Raw genomic sequence first — 15,694 nt, forward strand, 5'->3', positions numbered from 1 at the left:
GTGAGAGGTGCATCTCCGCGGTGAGGCGGCAGGAGGCTCCGCGGGAGCGGCTGAAACCTCAACGGGTACGACGCCACCAGGCACTATGACGATTTAATATTCCGATCGTTCTCGTAACTTGTGTTGCAAATTTGATATTGACTCATTTTATAGCTACAATCATGCGTTGTAAGAGTCAAAGCAAAAGGCTGACTGAGCCATACGATACCCGGAACAGGCGGTTTGCCTAGTTGTCGACAAGGGAACAAAAAGTATATGAGCTCGTGCAGGTCGCTGGTAACTGAAATTTTTGTAGACCATCACCCATCTCTATTACTGCACTTTGAATCATACCTTTCAAGATGCTTGCCTTCAGACCCATTTCCTCCTTGAGCTCTTCGAAGTCGTCGGTCTTCAGAATCTCCAAAACTGCCCTGAAATCCATGTCTACAACTGCAGGTAAGAAAGAGTCCGTTTACCTCCGTCACTCTGATAATAATTATGTTGGTTGATAGGCACGCCAAAGTTTCCTTTCTCTCGCCCCCGCGGAGCAGAGCCAGCAGAAGAATATGCCCACCTCCGAGCCACCGACCCCGTATCCAAGGTCGAGCTCTGGGATGGAAGCCAAGCATGGCTCGTTGTTAAACACAAAGATATCTGCAGTGTCCTCACTGACGAGCGCCTTTCGAAGCAACGCAACCGTCCTGGCTTCCCAGAGCTCGACCAGGGTGGAAAGGAGGCAGCGAAGCGAAAGCCGACATTTGTTGATATGGACAAGCCGGACCACATGAAGTCAAGGTAGCAAATCCGATAATCCAATACTAGAGCTGGGCTAATATGTTTTGATCTCACAGGGGCATGATCGAAGACATTTTCTCGCGCGAGGCTATTGAGAGAATGCGTCCCAGCATTCAGAATACTGTTGATACTCTTCTTGACGAGATGATAAAGGATGGCTGCAAGAATCCGGTTGATGTCGTGGAGAAGCTGGCTCTCCCGGTTGCATCTTACGTGAGTTTTCTATCTCTTGCAAAAAAATCGAATGCTGACATATTTGGTTGCTTTCTTAGACCATTTACGGAATCCTTGGTGTACCATTCGAAGACCTCAAGTTTCTCACACACCAAGCCGCCATCCGCAGTAATGGAAGCGCTACCGCAACAGCCGCATCCCAAGCAAACCAGTGAGTTTCACGTATTTCCTCATTGGCGTTCGTTTCTAACGAACCATTTAGGGACCTCCTCGACTATATCGGGGGGTTGGTTGACAAGAGAGTTTCTGAGCCGAATGGCGATCTCATCAGCAAACTTGTAACAGAACAGGTGAGTAAAACTCCTCCTGTCTATTGACCAGATAACTCTTACTAATATTCTCTGCCAGCTCGTGCCGGGTCACATTCAGCGAGACGACGCCATTCAGATGGCGTTCTTAATGCTCGTTGCAGGAAACGCTACCATGGTCAACATGATTAATCTGGTTAGTCATTCCACAAACTGTTCAGAGAATTAACTGACATGCTCGATTTTCTGTTTCATAGGGAATAGTTACCTTGTTTGAGAATCCCGCCCAACTCGCGGATCTGAAGAAAGCTCCATCTCTCGCACCAATTTTCGTCGAGGAGCTATGCCGTTTCCACACTGCCTCTGCCCTAGCCACTCGACGTGTGGCCAAGGTTGACATCACCCTAGGTGGCAAGGTAAGGCTCATTTTCCACAGTTTTGCATCTATTACTGACTCGTGAACCCCGCAGACAATTAAAGCCGGCGAAGGAATAATTGCAGCCACACAATCCGGAAACCGCGATGCCGACGTCTTCCAGAACCCCGATACATTTGACATGTACAGGAAGCGCGGGACCGAATCAGCCTTCGGTTACGGATATGGAGAGCATCGTTGTGTTGCGGAGGGGCTTGCTCGCACTGAGTTGGAGATCGTCTTCTGTAAGCAGTTTTCCTCTTGCATTCTAACTTTCACGGCTAACAAATGATTACAGCTACTTTGTTCCAGAGGCTCCCAAATTTGAAGCTGGCAGTTCCGCTGGATCAGGTCAAGTACTCACCTCCAGAGCGTGATGTTGGCATTACTGAGCTCCCAATCACTTGGTAATACGATATGAGAAGTTCATTCATAACCCCTCGAATTAGACGAGCGCGGCTGTCATTAGATTTCATGTTATCTGGGGGAAAAAGTTAACATGTGGAGACAATCCCCACTGCTGTATTTTAACAAACGGAGTTCAGGTTTTCTTTTGTACTTTTCTCTTTCTGTAGAACTACCTTTCGCCGATCATAGAGGCGGCTTAAAAAAATATAAGAAGGCCACCAATAATATGATTATTATACGGCTAGGGCCTCATCTGCCTAAAACATCTTCCCCTTACATGTGCATGTTTAACTTTAACCAGTTTGACTGGCTGAAGTGTGGGGATATTAACCATCTATGTAATCCGTGTAAGGTTTGCCAAACACTTAGAATCGGCAAAAAATAGATCAAAAACAAAAACAAAAAAAATTGACTGGTCTACTTAAGAGTAGATGGTTCTGAAATATTCCGAACCGGGGAGTCGAACCCCGCGCAACCGCGGATTCATAATTCTTTCGAATGGTGAGAGGCGGATATGTTACCGATACACCAGTTCGGAGTGGGGTTGTTGTGCCGAACTAGTTATTAGGGTTGCAGTAGTTCTCGGTAGCATTTGTTAAATCTTCGGTATATGGCTCCGGCTGTAATCCTTGTTTAAACTAGGCAAGTATCCGCATTCCTAATTATCGACGGTTTCCCACGTATCATGAGATGATTCCTATAGAATCAAGAAGCTGATTTTCCATGAATTCCGCAATGGTGGCTGCAACAATTGCAATTTCATTGAGAGATTTTCAGGGATTTTCACTTACAGAATCATTCATTTAAAACGGAAATGAATGTTAATATGTCCCCACCTATAAGCCCATGAGCAACGGGCCATAGGAACGGCACAAAAAGTATATAATAATCATGTCTAGTCCACAGAGTATGTCGTGAGTTTCATCTGTCCATATTCTTCAGGCCGCCCGTTATTTGTCAGATTTAACTTAGTTCAGTATGATATCCAAGGTCGCAGCTCTCGCCGCTGTTGTGACCGCTGCTCACGCCCAGTCAGCATGCACCCTCACTGCCTAAACTCATCCTTCCATGGCCTGGTCCAAGTGCGCCATGGGAGGCACTTGCACAAGTCAACAGGGATCCGTCGTCATCGACTCAAACTGGCGCTGGCTTCACACCACTGACGGGTATGTCAACTGTTACACCGGCAACGAGTGGGATGCAGCGCTCTGCCCTTCCAATGCGGAGTGTGCTACGACATGCTGTCTTGATGGCGCCGACTAGGGGGCACTTATGGTGCTACGACTAATGGTGATGCGTTGACATTGAAATTTGTCGCTGAGGGCGAATTCAGCACGAATATCGGCAGCCGTCTGTATCTACTTGAGTCGGGGAGCAAGTATCAGGGCTTAACTCTGCTGGGGAATGAGTTCACCTTTGATGTCGATGTATCTAATCTGGAGTGAGTATAATTTGCATGATTTCGTATCACATTAGCTAATAAGGGGAATTAGCTGCGGTATTAATGGGGCTCTTTACATCTCGTCCATGGACTTGGATGGTGGTGTAAGAAAGTTTTCTAGCAACACGGCTGGTCCAAAATGCGGAACTGGATACTGCGACTCTCAATGTCCGCGGGACGTCAATTTTATTGACGGTGAAGTAAGATGTTCATTCCCCAATTGAAGACGCTATAAAACTAACTTGCAACCAGGCTAATGTGGAAAGCTGGGCCGCTTCCTCCAACGATGCAAACGCTGACATTGGCACCCTTGGTGCTTGCTGTGCCGAGATGGATATCTGGGAGGCCAACAAGGTCGCAACAGCCTAAACCCCTCATCCTTGCACCAATGGTGCATACCATTCACGCGTTGGAGATGCATGCGGCGGCACATATTCAACAGACCGTTATGGTGGCAACTGCGACCCCGATGGATGTGACTTCAACAGTTACCATCAAGGTGATCTGACCTTCTACGGCCCTGGCGACAGTTTCACCGTTGATTCTACAAAGCCCATGACAGTTGTCACCCAGTTTCTCACTGGGTCCAATGGCGCCTAAGTGATATCAAACGCTTTTACTCCAGGATGACAAGGCTCTCGCCAACTCGGAGAGTTTGATTACCGGTGTCTCTGGAAATTCCGTTACTGAAGACTACTGCGTGGCGCAAAGGGCAGCTTTTGGTGACAACACTTCTTTCATGGACAAAGGAGGCTTAGCCACACTGAGCGCGGCATTAGCTAAGCCCATGGTCCTGGTCATGTCCCTTTGGGACGACCATGCTGCTAACATGCTTTGGCTCGACTCCACCTACCCCATGGACAGTACCAAGCTCGGCGCTACTCGTGGCTCCTGCGCTACGAGCTCTGGTGTGCCCGCTGATGTCGATGCTGAGCAGCCTCGAGGTACGGTCACAGTCCAGGCCGGCAACAACTTATTTTCCAATATGAAGGGACATGCTTTCGATATATACGATAGCACTAGTGCCCTACTGGAAGGTAACATGTTTGGAAGCGTTGATTCACCAATGGCGAGTTACACTGGACTAATCTACAATGTCCCTGATTCGAGTAGTGCCTCGGCTTGTTCGAGTACCCTTGGCCGGGCGTGCGAAGTCAACACAGTGACGGGCTCGGGCGGCTGGCCGAGCTTGACGAATACAGCTGCGTTGACTACAATTAACAGGTATACATCCAAGATGTATGTGGTTACGCCTCTTCCAGATAGTAGCGTTAAGAGTAAGTTTACGGGCAACGCTGGGGTTGGGGATATCTGAGAAATGAGACATGTGGAATGAAGCTACTACTCCATAAGTGGAATCTGCTATAGTTCACCCTATGTGCGCAGAGCTGTATATAGGACTGCAAATAAGTTTCTATATAGGACTGTATATATGTCAATAATGGCGCAGCAGTGTCAGCCGTACTCTCCCCTCCCCGTCAAGCTTAATATGATGTGCACATATACCAGCAAGGTGCCTCTGTGCTACAGATGTTCCCATACAGATTTCACGCAAAGATTGGGGGAACCTTACTTTACGGGCCGCAACTACACACCCTCGTGCCCACCTGTGCAAGGGTTCCATTGGTGCGAGATTCGTATCGACAGGAGGGTATTCCCAGCTGATACTACAGTAATATATTACGCAGAGAAGCGGCCAAGAGAGCTGACACTTTGCGGGGAAACGGCGATGAGAACGTGGGGTACAGTTCAAACGCGTGGCAACGTTGTCTATATGTCAATAGAGTGTTGGTAATATTGGGCTGGGATGATAATATGGTGATCCGTTCAGCTCGCGGGCCGTGCTGACAGCACCAAGACAGTAGGAACTAACTCAGCTTATTTTGGTAAACCGCGCTGATTCGACGACGCCGCTCCAGCGGCCACCCCGGTTGGCGCTAATGGCGAGGTTGGAGGCTACTGCCAAGACGGGTCTATTCCGACCGGCCGGTCACTCTTCGACCGAGACTATGAACAACTAATATCTAACATCTAACATCGATGAAAGACAATATTGATGAGATGACTGTGGGTAAGAAAAGAAACATCAGCTCTCGGAGAACTCCATATATTTATTTTATCTTCTCAGCTCCCTCTATGGAATGGGGAATGGGGCAACTTGACCCCGGTGCCAAAAATGTATTCAACTGTCAGCCGCCCGCCGCCACTTAGCTAACGTCATCGTGGTGGGTTGGGCGTTTTCCGTTTCTGGAGACGAAGGCTGCGGGTTAACCGCCCACGCCCCCAAAGAAAATGTGTCTCGGTCCTGCGGGCCTTAGCTCTCTTTTTTGCCTTGTTCTAGACCAGTTACTCTAGCTTCTCCGCCCGACCGACCCTTAGAAAGCCACCCACCCGCTGTTTAGGTAACCAGGTCAGTCCACTTACACTGCCAATTTCCAGTGTCAATCCCGAAGGAGTGCCTGAACCACAAGACATCTACATGGGGCCAAAAACGAGACATAGATGCGGAATGCGCCACTATTGATTCGTTCGGGGCAGTGCCGGTATCCATTGAACCTATCGGCACGCTGCTCCGGGGGTGTCAGCACTGCATTTGCTATTGCGGTTTGGCCGGCCGAGAGTGTGTGCAACCCCGTTTTCGGTGTGGGTGAACCACAAGTTCACTGCCTAAACGGGGTATCACATCACACCACGAGAGGCTGCTGTTGACGTCGAGGTTACCACCACATGTGAGTTTCTCCTGCTTCTCCTGCTTCTCCTGCCGCTTGACGCGTCTATAACCCTCTTTGTTCCTTCGTTCTTCTTTCTTCTTTTATCGTTTACGTTTGCTATTATAGCAGACATAAACAACCTCATCTCTCTGTCTCACTCTCTCCCTCCCTCAAATTTCATAAAAGAGCCACTGAGGTGGACTCATCCTTGATATCATACCTGACTATCCTGCGCATAACCTCACTGCCAGGATGAGCTACTTCCGCGCACCAGTGAGTGCGTCGTGGAGAGCAGCATCGTCGCAAAGACAGAATTTCATGCTCTCAAACAGAGCTCTCATCTCCTCTCCACTTCTACTCAGAGGGGCTGGATCGATTTCATCACGTGGAGTTGCAACGACAACAACAGCCGCCAATACCAGTCGCTTTGGAAAGCGAGCCCGTATTATTCTCATCGCGGTCTCCGCTTCTGTCTCTATCGGCCTGTCCATGTACACTGGAGGCAAGGATACAACTCGATCGAGCTTGGTCTCCTCAGACAAGAATCCAAACACAGCAGTTTCCGCCGTCTCGGGAAAGCAAGCAACTCGCCAAAATGATGGAAAACAAAAACCTGTAATGACATTGGAGCCAGTCTCATCGCAGCCTTCCATCTCCTTCGTGCGACCAGGAGAAGTTACAGATGAGCACTTGAAGATCTACGATGCCATTGAGGACGGGGACCTCGATATATCGAAACTGCCAAGAGAGAACGCGGTTCTCACAGCCGCCCCATTTGTCCCTCCGCCCATCACTCGCGACTACCCCGTTCTCCTCCAAGTGCCAATGGTGACGACGACCAAAGAAACACAGCTGACGAGCCAGTTCAAGTACGAGCAGTGGACCTTCAACGACATGGTTCCGGGACCATTTATCCGAGCACGAGTTGGTGATGTGGTGGAGCTGTCGTTGACGAACAAGGACGAGTCGGGAAATCCACACAACATCGACTGTCACGCCTTTACTGGTCCCGGGGGTGGCGCCGCACTGACGACTGCCGAAGAGAACCAGACCAAGACGGCGAACTTCAAGCTCCTAACCCCAGGAATATACCTATACCACTGCGCCGCGGCCCCAGTGCCCGTGCACATCGCGAACGGCATGTACGGTCTCATCTACGTCCAACCAGCCGAAGGAGATCTCCCACCCGTCGACCGCGAATACTACGTCATGCAGAGCGAATTCTACTACGAGCCCCCGGAGGTTCTCGAGAACGGACGCAAATCGGATACTGTCGAATTCTCATACCCAAATGCCATGCGCGAGGAGCCTGATATTGTTGTCTTCAACGGCCGCGAGTCAGCGATGACGCGTGATGCACCGCTCAAGGCGGAGGTCGGCGAATCTGTTCGTATTTTCTTCGGTAACGCGGGTCCTAATCTCACGAGCTCGTTTCATGTCATCGGAGGCAACTTCAGGAAAGTGTATCGTGATGGCGACGTCCTCAGCCCGCCGGCGAACTTTGTGCAGACTATCAGCGTTCCACCAGGCTCTGCGTCGATCGTGGATATGAAGATGGCCGTTCCCGGGACATATGCGTTGGTGGACCATGCGATATTCCGGTTGGACAAGGGTGCGGTTGGGTATTTGAATGTTTCGGGGCAGCAGAAGACTGAGATTACGACGAGTAAGGAGCATGCGGAGCCGTGCGTGGGATGCAAGTTACACCCATAAGTTACCGGGGAGGGCATTCTGATGAAGTTCACGATTCATTTCGTTTTCTTTGCTTTTTGTGATTGTGCTTTTCCAGCGGCATTCCCTTTGTTTTTGCAAACTCGCGTCATGGTGTGTGGTCGGTTGCTTGCACTAGAAATAGTGGATATTGCTTTTCTATTCGAGACACAACTATCAATCTTGATGGATAGATCAAGGCGAAATAGATTTTTTTCCGATGGACTCATTGAAATTTAATCTATGCTCATGTTTGCCAACTCATAATTGCACGCCCTACTCCTGCCGCATTCCTATCCTTACGTCATTGCCGTTGGTCCTATTTAACGAATCAGCATTGTTAGAGGTTGTAATACGGCGATTTAATATAACCCACAGTATCAAAATAAATACATCCACAAAAAAACGATTCCCAGGACAGCCGAGAAAGCCATTATATAACGTGTTCTAAACCGTCTCAAATGTCCAACGAACGCCCGATAGTCCTCAGCCCGTCTTTTCTGCGCAAATTCGTCGGTGGCTTTTGCCATTTCTTTTTCAAGTTCGTATTCGTAGGCAAGGTTTTCTCGAAAGACGTCTGCCACGGCTTTGACGCGGCGGTCAAGGGCGGCTTTGGCGTTGGCGGCTTCGAGTTGATCGGGTGGAATGGAGGGAGCTTGTGGTGGTGGATTTGCGGGGCCTCCTTTCGTTTTGCTATTCATCATGGCTATAGATGACATTTTGAGTTTTGAGTTTTGAGTGTTGAGATTTGATGTTGTGGGAGGAATGTGCGACTTGCGTGTGTTCGGAGGGATCATACGTCTCGCTAGGTTTGTTTTCTAACATCTGATAAAATTCTGGTCTGATGAGACCCTTACTTAAGGGCTGTTGTATTACCTCACTGAGTAGGATGTTACCACCTCTTATTTGACAATAACACTTCTTGCTGGTTGATAAACACACATTTCTATCCACAGATCTTGCTGTTTTAATATTTTGTACATTCGTCCAGTTATCGTACACTGAGTGGATTGGCATCCTCTATTCTTCATTTCCTCGGCGAATTCAAACTCACCGAAGTTTGAATTCCACCCTCCCTATCGCTTACCTCTCTCCCTTTCTGCTCCAGAGGATAACAAATATCTTCAAGACTGTCCGTGATGCTGCAGAGCTCATGCGGGCCACTATTTAGCAACGGGAATTGGCTCACAAACTGTTACATGTCCACCTAAGACAGCCCCAAGGAAGATCTTCCCCGTCTTAGCATCGTGCACCGCGACCGTCGTTCCACTCGGCATGAACTTTCCCTCCCTGTCCTCTAACAACTTCGACACACGATAATTGCCAGAACCACTCTTCTTCCCCTTTCCACTCTCATCATACTCCCCAACCACTTTCGTAATCTTCCACACAGTGCTCGGCAGTATGGTATCAGTAGCATACTTTACTACCTCCACTAGCTTGAGCGAGTCTGGGAAGGCTGCGGCGAAGATATCACCGTTGGCGTCGACGGATAGGTTATCCATCGGCATCCCGACTTCAATTTCATCGATTTTAGTCAGACCTGTCGAGGAGAGCGAGAAAACGCCAATGCGACCGGTTATGGAAGAAGGGACGTAGAAAAGGCCATCAAGACCCCGGACTAGGCCGTTGGGGAAGGAGAGGCCGTCAACTGCGATTTTGCAATCGTTGGAGCTAGTGCAGTGGGCGATGGATCCTCCTCCGAGAATAAGGTCGAGGGAGCGGCGCTGTGGGTTGGAGAGTTTGTTAGATACCAAAACAAATAAGTTTATCTTCATGCTCGGGGGTTTCATACCAGACCACCTGCGGCACATTGTTAGCGGCACGCACTATCTGAGAGTTGTTGCGGGGAAATGGCGACCACAACTTACTTGGAACGCTGTGATCGTTGGACACTACAAATCCTCCATTCAAATCCGCAGCAACCTTGTTCGTAGAATGCAGGACTCCGTCATTTGCACCAAATGTTCCCGTCCACTTTAGCTCGTTCTCACCCCTAACAAGTTCAAAGGACTCGACGGTAGCATTGGCGCCGATGTTCATAGCATCCAGAAACTCTCCTGAAACAGCATCTACGGGCGGACGAAGGTTGGTCATCCAAAACCTCAAACGGTTATTGGGTAGGATTTCCACGTCAAATCCGTTGGGGTCGATGGCCTTGGATCCCGCTGGCCCAAGGTAGTTGCCGGTGATTTGAAGTCTGTGGGCTCCATAGTTGCCGTCTGACCCCGGCGAATCAATGCTAAGGGCTACAAAGCGTCCATTTGTGGTTCGCCCTGACACGTTGAACTTGTCACCGCTGGCAAGGGGGTTAGATAAGGGCGGGATACAGTGAGGACACAAAAATATCGAAGCGCTTACCCTGGACTCCATTGATGGCGAGACTTCAGATCAACACACGCTCCATAGAGGGTGCGGCCTTCATCGTCAAGCCAGAGATCTTCGCAGCTTTCAAGTATATTTTCAGGGCCATATATTTTGTGACAGCTGTAAGGGAAATCCTCGATTGGCTGGATAGTTCGTCCTATACCAATCGCGATAAACAGAATATCTTTAAGGAAGAACTCATAAAAGAGCCCGATGACGACAGCACTGACGCCAGCAATGATGGCTCGGTCCCTCATAATGATTACGAAAACCCAATTATGTTGTTTGAATTGAGTAATCAACCCGTCCGGGTTGCTCGGCGATGGACCCATCACCGAGATAGTCGGAACAAAGGTTAGTCCGGTTTCGCATGTGATAATGAGTCTCCACTATCAGGGAAAATAAATCTGTTGGGAAATTCTTCCTGACCGCCGTGTGGTGCTTTGATTTATATTTCAATTAAATGGTTCTTTTCGCTGTTGCAAGATTGATATTTTTCTCCTGTTATTATTAAGATTTTCGATTGGTGCCTGGCCGTGGTCGCTTTTCAAAAATGGAGCAGATGACTTTAGACCCCCTGTATTGGGCCCCGATTACTCGTTTCACGCGCCTGCGATATCTGCTCAGTATATATTTCACCAAGCTCATTCTCACGACCGGTTTCTTACTTCGCAAACTGGTTATCCGATTTGGCGGAAAATCATTATCAAGTGGTAAACCAACATTATCAAAGACCTACCCATGCAGGCCAAAGCTCACGCACCGGGTTTTCTTCCCCAAATCCTACGAGGCCGGAAAATCCCTCCCCTTGTACATTGATGTCCACGGCGGAGGGTTCGCCTTCGGCGTCCCGGAGCACGACGACGAGTTCTGCCACTTCTTCTCCAATCATTTCAACCTCATCGTCATCAGCGTCAACTACTCCCTAGCGCCGCGGGTCGTCTTCCCCGTGCCCTCCCAGGACGTGGCTGCCGTTGTGGAGGCCATCCTCGACGATGACTCGCTCCCCATCGATCAGTCCCGCGTTGCCATCGGTGGCTTCAGCGCCGGGGGTAACCTCGCCCTTTCCGCAAGTCAGTTCCCGGCTCTTCAGGGGAAGATCAAGGCCGCCATTGCGTGGTACGCCCCCGTTGACTGGAGCGTTGGTTATGACTATAAGTGCGCCTCGCGGCCGTACAAGAACGCTAAGGATGTGGATGGGTTGGCAGCGTTGGCGCCAATCTTCAATAACGTCTATTTACCAACCGGCACGGACCAGAGAGACCCTCTACTCAGCGTGCTGTATGCCGATAGAAAGGTCCTGCCACCGTGGATTTATTCGATCGGTGCCGAGTATGATATGCTCTGTGATGAGTCCAGGAGAATGATGGTAAAGCTAGCCGGCATTGAGAAGCTTACGGAGAGTGAGAAATACGCATTCGAGAGGGAAGGAGGCAAGCTCCGGTGGACGATGGTGAAAGATGCGAAGCACAGCTTCACGCATTGGTGGTTAAGGGCGCCGAAGGTAGCGGCATTGAGGAAGCCAGTGGCGGAGGAAATGTTCATGGAAGCGGGGAAGTGGCTGACGGAGCAGGCTTTTGCGGAGTAAAGTTCAGTAACAGGTCCTAACTTTAACTTAATATAGAGAGACCTAATGTAATTAATGATGTACCATAGAAACTATTAGACCCGACGCAATTGCACTTGTTCCCACGCTGCTCCCGTAGAAGGTTCGAAGCTGCTGTCTTTGATCCTCCTTTGTATTAAAAAGGCTCCTCCATTTACTAAGATAATTTGTTGGGGATTTTAATGTTTGCTTTCCAATCCATCAGTCTCTAACACCGCGTCAGCCACAATCTGAGAAGGTCAGATCGGATGCGGGGTTACTGCCAAGGAAGCCACGGTATAGTAGCCTCCGAAACATCTACAGGTGGGAAATTTCCAGGATCAGTTAGTCTCTCTCAACATTGCGGACTGGCATCATCTGAACAACTCCATGTCCAGTATAGTCAGCCACCCCCACATGTTGTCCAGAGGGGATGACGGAGATGGATGTGGGGTTTGGGTAAATTGCCAGCGTCCAGGCTGAACTTCCAGTATGCAGGTACAGTTGCGGACGGGAAGTACGTTTCTCCATCAATGATCGTTTCTTTATCTTCCCCTCTTGGAAATGTAAGACGGTGCTACTCCGCGTCATTAGACTACCTCAAGACTATTTTCATTTGTTCCCGCCCTACTCCATAATGGTATTCCACAAGGAAGCCCGGCGGCGCGCCGGCTGGGTTTATCCTTCGTGCATGGAGATGCATTCTAGCGTGCTATGCAGATGAAAAGCATGGGGTACTATACAAATGAAAAGCATGGGGAGCTTGGGGAAGAGCTCATATATCACGAGCCTTTCCTGGTTTCTGGATTGCTTCACTGTCCCCTCGAGATTTGACAGGAAGGATAGCTAAAGCGGTTACTCAAGCCAATCGCAGCGGCTTGTAATCATGGGTAGCAGCAATGGCAGTTTCAAGCTGCGTATCTTCAGCGCTCTCCTCCTTGCGGCCAACTGCGTCACAGGAGTTGCCGCTGCTCCTCCTCAGCATGGCACGCATGACTACTCCCAGAAATTCAGCTCTGTGGCTATAACTGGGGGCGGCTATATCACTGGCATCGTAGCCCATCCCACGGAGAAGCATCTGATGTACACTCGCACTGATATCGGATCCACCTACCGCTGGAGTGAGCCCAAACAGCAATGGCTTCCTCTCACCGACTTCATCGCCGCAGAAAATGTCAATTGGATGGGCACTGAGAGTATCGCTCTCGACCCTCACCACCCAAACCGGCTGTACCTCGCTCAAGGTCGGTACGTGACGGACACGGATCCAGCTGCGTTCTTCGTGTCTGATGACCAAGGCGCGAGTTTCGATATTTATAAGGCGCCGTTTCCCATGGGTGCGAACGGTCTTGGGAGAAACAATGGAGAGAGACTGGCCGTCAATCCCTTCAACTCAGACGAGCTGTGGTTTGGAACACGGACAGAGGGTTTATGGAAGAGTACGGACAGGGCGAAGACTTGGAAGAACGTCACAAATTACCCCGATGCAGCCGGAGACGGAATTGGCATCCTATTTGTGGTTTTCGATCCAAAGAACAGTGGCACGATTTATGTTGGCGCCAATGTTCCCAATGGGCTATACTACACAAAAGACAATGGCGCGACCTGGCATTCGATCCCTGGGCAGCCTTCAGCTTGGGACCCAGCATTGCTACATGCAGGCCACGAACCAGCCAGCACTGCACCGCTGCCCATGAGAGCTGTTCTAGCTCCGAATGGGATATTATACGTATCATTCGCCGATTTCCCAGGCCCATATGCTATCAATTACGGAATCTTCATGAAATACAACACGAAGACACAAGTTTGGACTGATATCACACCTGGGGCCTCCAACACTTACCCTGCGCCTTTCAAGCCCCAATCTTGGCCTCCAGGAGGGTTCTGCGGAATTTCGGTTGATTCCAAGGACCCAGACACCTTTGTTGTGATCTCGCTCGACCGTGATCCGGGTCCAGCACTTGATAGCATGTATTACTCTCACGATGGAGGCAAGACATACAAGGACGTCTCCCAACTTTCGACACCCGAGGGAAGCGGTGGATATTGGGGGCACCCAATTTCTCAAGCCAAGCTGAAGGACTCCACGCCCGTCCCATGGCTCAGTTTCAACTGGAACTCGCAATGGGGAGGATATGGAGCCCCATCCCCAGTTGTTGGCTTAGCAAAGTTCGGTTGGTGGATGTCGTCTGTTCTCATCTATCCGTGGGACTCCAACCATGTCATGTACGGAACAGGGGCGACTATCTGGGCAACAGATGAACTCAACAAGGTTGACAAGAACAAAGCACCAGAGTGGTACATCCAGGCACAGGGAATTGAAGAAACGGCTGTTCTATCATTGATGAGTCCTACCAAGGGTGCTCATCTTTTCAGCGGTGTAGGCGACATCATGGGCATGAGACACGTAGATCTCACTGTCCCACAACCGATGTACGAAAAGCCAGTGTTCTCCAACTGCGACAATCTCGACTACGCAGGCCAAAACCCCGATGTCGTTGTCCGTGTTGGCTCCAGTGGAATTTCGTACCCCGACGGTTGCGGATCAGGGCTTTATTCAAAGGACAACGGAATCAAGTGGTCAATGTTCGGCTCGTGCCCGCCAGGGGTTGGCAACCAAACCCATCTCGCGGGTACCATCGCACTCGATGCTTCTGGCAAGTCCTTCGTCTGGGGCACCCTGCCAACAGAAGCTCCCTATAACGAAACTGGCCCTCCTTCTACACAGGATTTTGGCAAGACTTGGGTTGTGCCAAAGGGGCTCACTGTCTCGACAATGAATGTTGCCGCAGACAATGTTCAAGCGAAGACCTTCTACGCCGTTCACGGCGGAGTCTTCTATATCAGCAGGGATGGCGGCGTTTCTTACAAATCCAGCCCTGCGTCTAAGACAGGTCTTCCAGCTGATGCTGCCGCTGTCCCAGTGACGAGTTTCGACAAAGCTGGTGAACTCTGGCTTCCACTTGGCAAGTCCGGCCTGTGGCATTCCACCAACTTCGGCACTAAGTGGACAAGGATTGGACCCAAGGGCCTAGTTGCAATTTATTTTACACTTGGGAAGTCAGCACCTGGGCGCTCAAACCCCGCATTGTTCCTTTGGGGCAAGGTCTCACCTAGTGGGTCCGAGGCGTTATATAGGAGTGATGATGCGGGGGCAACGTGGGTGAGGGTCAATGATGATACTCATCAGTACGGAGGAGCGTCGATTATTCAGGGTGATCCGAGGATTTATGGACGTGTCTATATTGGTATGTTTGGGAGGGGGATTGTCTATACTGATATTGCAGGGAACAGTGGGAAGAATGTGCCCGGGACCTTTGGAATATGATGTGAGAATAGCACTCGTATAGCCTCTAGTCTTAGGAACTTATTACCAAGCCACAGGCTGTAACCAGTTATAAACCCACCATGCATGATCAAACTGTAGGTAGATCCGGCGATCACTGTAAACAGCTATTGCGGATGGACTTAGCGCGAATCCCCGGATGTCTGTCACCGAAATTAGGCTATTGAAGCCGAACACCGCTTGTCCCGTATAGTGGTAACCCCGCAAAAGACTATTACTATAGAGTGCAAGATAGACACAACTCCTCCCGCTAGAGTACGATAAAGCATGCCATTTGGGAGATCGCCTTTCTGTTTCGTGGAAAATATCCTAGCATGCGTAGGAGCTGGTCTAGAGGACCTTGATATCGCCATGGAGAGCTATATACTAAATAATAGCTTTGGTCCATTTACCCGGAATGCCGTTCCTCGGCATGTCCATATAAAGACAGTCAGATCATGAAGAATTGATAC

The 15,694-nt window shown here is 49.8% G+C and overlaps 7 protein-coding genes and 1 non-coding gene across 8 annotated transcripts; 5 read left to right on the forward strand and 3 right to left on the reverse strand.

The window, feature by feature from the left end:
• Positions 1-278: 278 nt before the first annotated feature.
• VE01_00055 (uncharacterized protein) lies at positions 279-2,340 on the forward strand. The gene is made up of 9 exons (XM_018269589.2): positions 279-438; positions 495-777; positions 834-990; positions 1,050-1,162; positions 1,214-1,301; positions 1,360-1,455; positions 1,517-1,675; positions 1,730-1,919; positions 1,973-2,340. The coding sequence occupies exons 1-9, from the start codon at positions 342-344 to the stop codon at positions 2,083-2,085; spliced, it is 1,296 nt and encodes a 431-aa protein (XP_018135163.1). The 5' UTR covers positions 279-341; the 3' UTR covers positions 2,086-2,340.
• A 186-nt stretch (positions 2,341-2,526) lies between these two features.
• On the reverse strand, positions 2,527-2,620 carry VE01_00056 (the record flags this gene model as incomplete). Its single annotated transcript has 1 exon — positions 2,527-2,620. It is a non-coding gene; the product is annotated as a tRNA-Glu (tRNA).
• Positions 2,621-3,150: 530 nt separating this feature from the next.
• VE01_00057 (uncharacterized protein) lies at positions 3,151-4,838 on the forward strand (the record flags this gene model as incomplete). Its single annotated transcript, XM_018269590.1, has 5 exons — positions 3,151-3,310; positions 3,346-3,523; positions 3,576-3,723; positions 3,776-3,877; positions 4,149-4,838. 5 exons carry the CDS (start codon positions 3,151-3,153, stop codon positions 4,836-4,838), a joined length of 1,278 nt encoding a protein of 425 aa, XP_018135161.1.
• Positions 4,839-6,133: 1,295 nt separating this feature from the next.
• Positions 6,134-8,807, forward strand: VE01_00058 (uncharacterized protein). The gene has a single exon (XM_018269591.2). The coding sequence runs from the start codon at positions 6,487-6,489 to the stop codon at positions 7,945-7,947; it is 1,461 nt and encodes a 486-aa protein (XP_018135156.1). The 5' UTR covers positions 6,134-6,486; the 3' UTR covers positions 7,948-8,807.
• Positions 8,221-8,743, reverse strand: VE01_00059 (uncharacterized protein; the record flags this gene model as incomplete). The annotated part of the gene is made up of 2 exons (XM_018269592.2): positions 8,419-8,743; positions 8,221-8,263 (listed from the first exon to the last, which is right to left on the reverse strand). The coding sequence occupies exons 1-2, from the start codon at positions 8,739-8,741 to the stop codon at positions 8,221-8,223; spliced, it is 366 nt and encodes a 121-aa protein (XP_018135427.2). The 5' UTR covers positions 8,742-8,743.
• On the reverse strand, positions 8,784-11,109 carry VE01_00060 (uncharacterized protein). Its single transcript, XM_059463242.1, has 5 exons — positions 10,980-11,109; positions 10,306-10,921; positions 9,816-10,243; positions 9,740-9,747; positions 8,784-9,671 (listed from the first exon to the last, which is right to left on the reverse strand). Exons 2-5 carry the CDS (start codon positions 10,641-10,643, stop codon positions 9,108-9,110), a joined length of 1,338 nt encoding a protein of 445 aa, XP_059320110.1. The 5' UTR covers positions 10,644-10,921; positions 10,980-11,109; the 3' UTR covers positions 8,784-9,107.
• On the forward strand, positions 10,730-11,985 carry VE01_00061 (uncharacterized protein). Its single transcript, XM_018269594.2, has one exon. The coding sequence runs from the start codon at positions 10,865-10,867 to the stop codon at positions 11,897-11,899; it is 1,035 nt and encodes a 344-aa protein (XP_018135028.1). The 5' UTR covers positions 10,730-10,864; the 3' UTR covers positions 11,900-11,985.
• Positions 11,986-12,291: 306 nt separating this feature from the next.
• Positions 12,292-15,278, forward strand: VE01_00062 (uncharacterized protein). The gene has a single exon (XM_018269595.2). The coding sequence runs from the start codon at positions 12,783-12,785 to the stop codon at positions 15,222-15,224; it is 2,442 nt and encodes an 813-aa protein (XP_018135507.1). The 5' UTR covers positions 12,292-12,782; the 3' UTR covers positions 15,225-15,278.
• The last annotated feature ends 416 nt before the right edge of the window (positions 15,279-15,694 follow it).

This window comes from Pseudogymnoascus verrucosus (genome assembly GCF_001662655.1).
Source record: "Pseudogymnoascus verrucosus strain UAMH 10579 unplaced genomic scaffold scaffold_1, whole genome shotgun sequence".
NCBI classification, from domain to species: Eukaryota; Fungi; Ascomycota; class Leotiomycetes; order Thelebolales; family Thelebolaceae; genus Pseudogymnoascus; species Pseudogymnoascus verrucosus.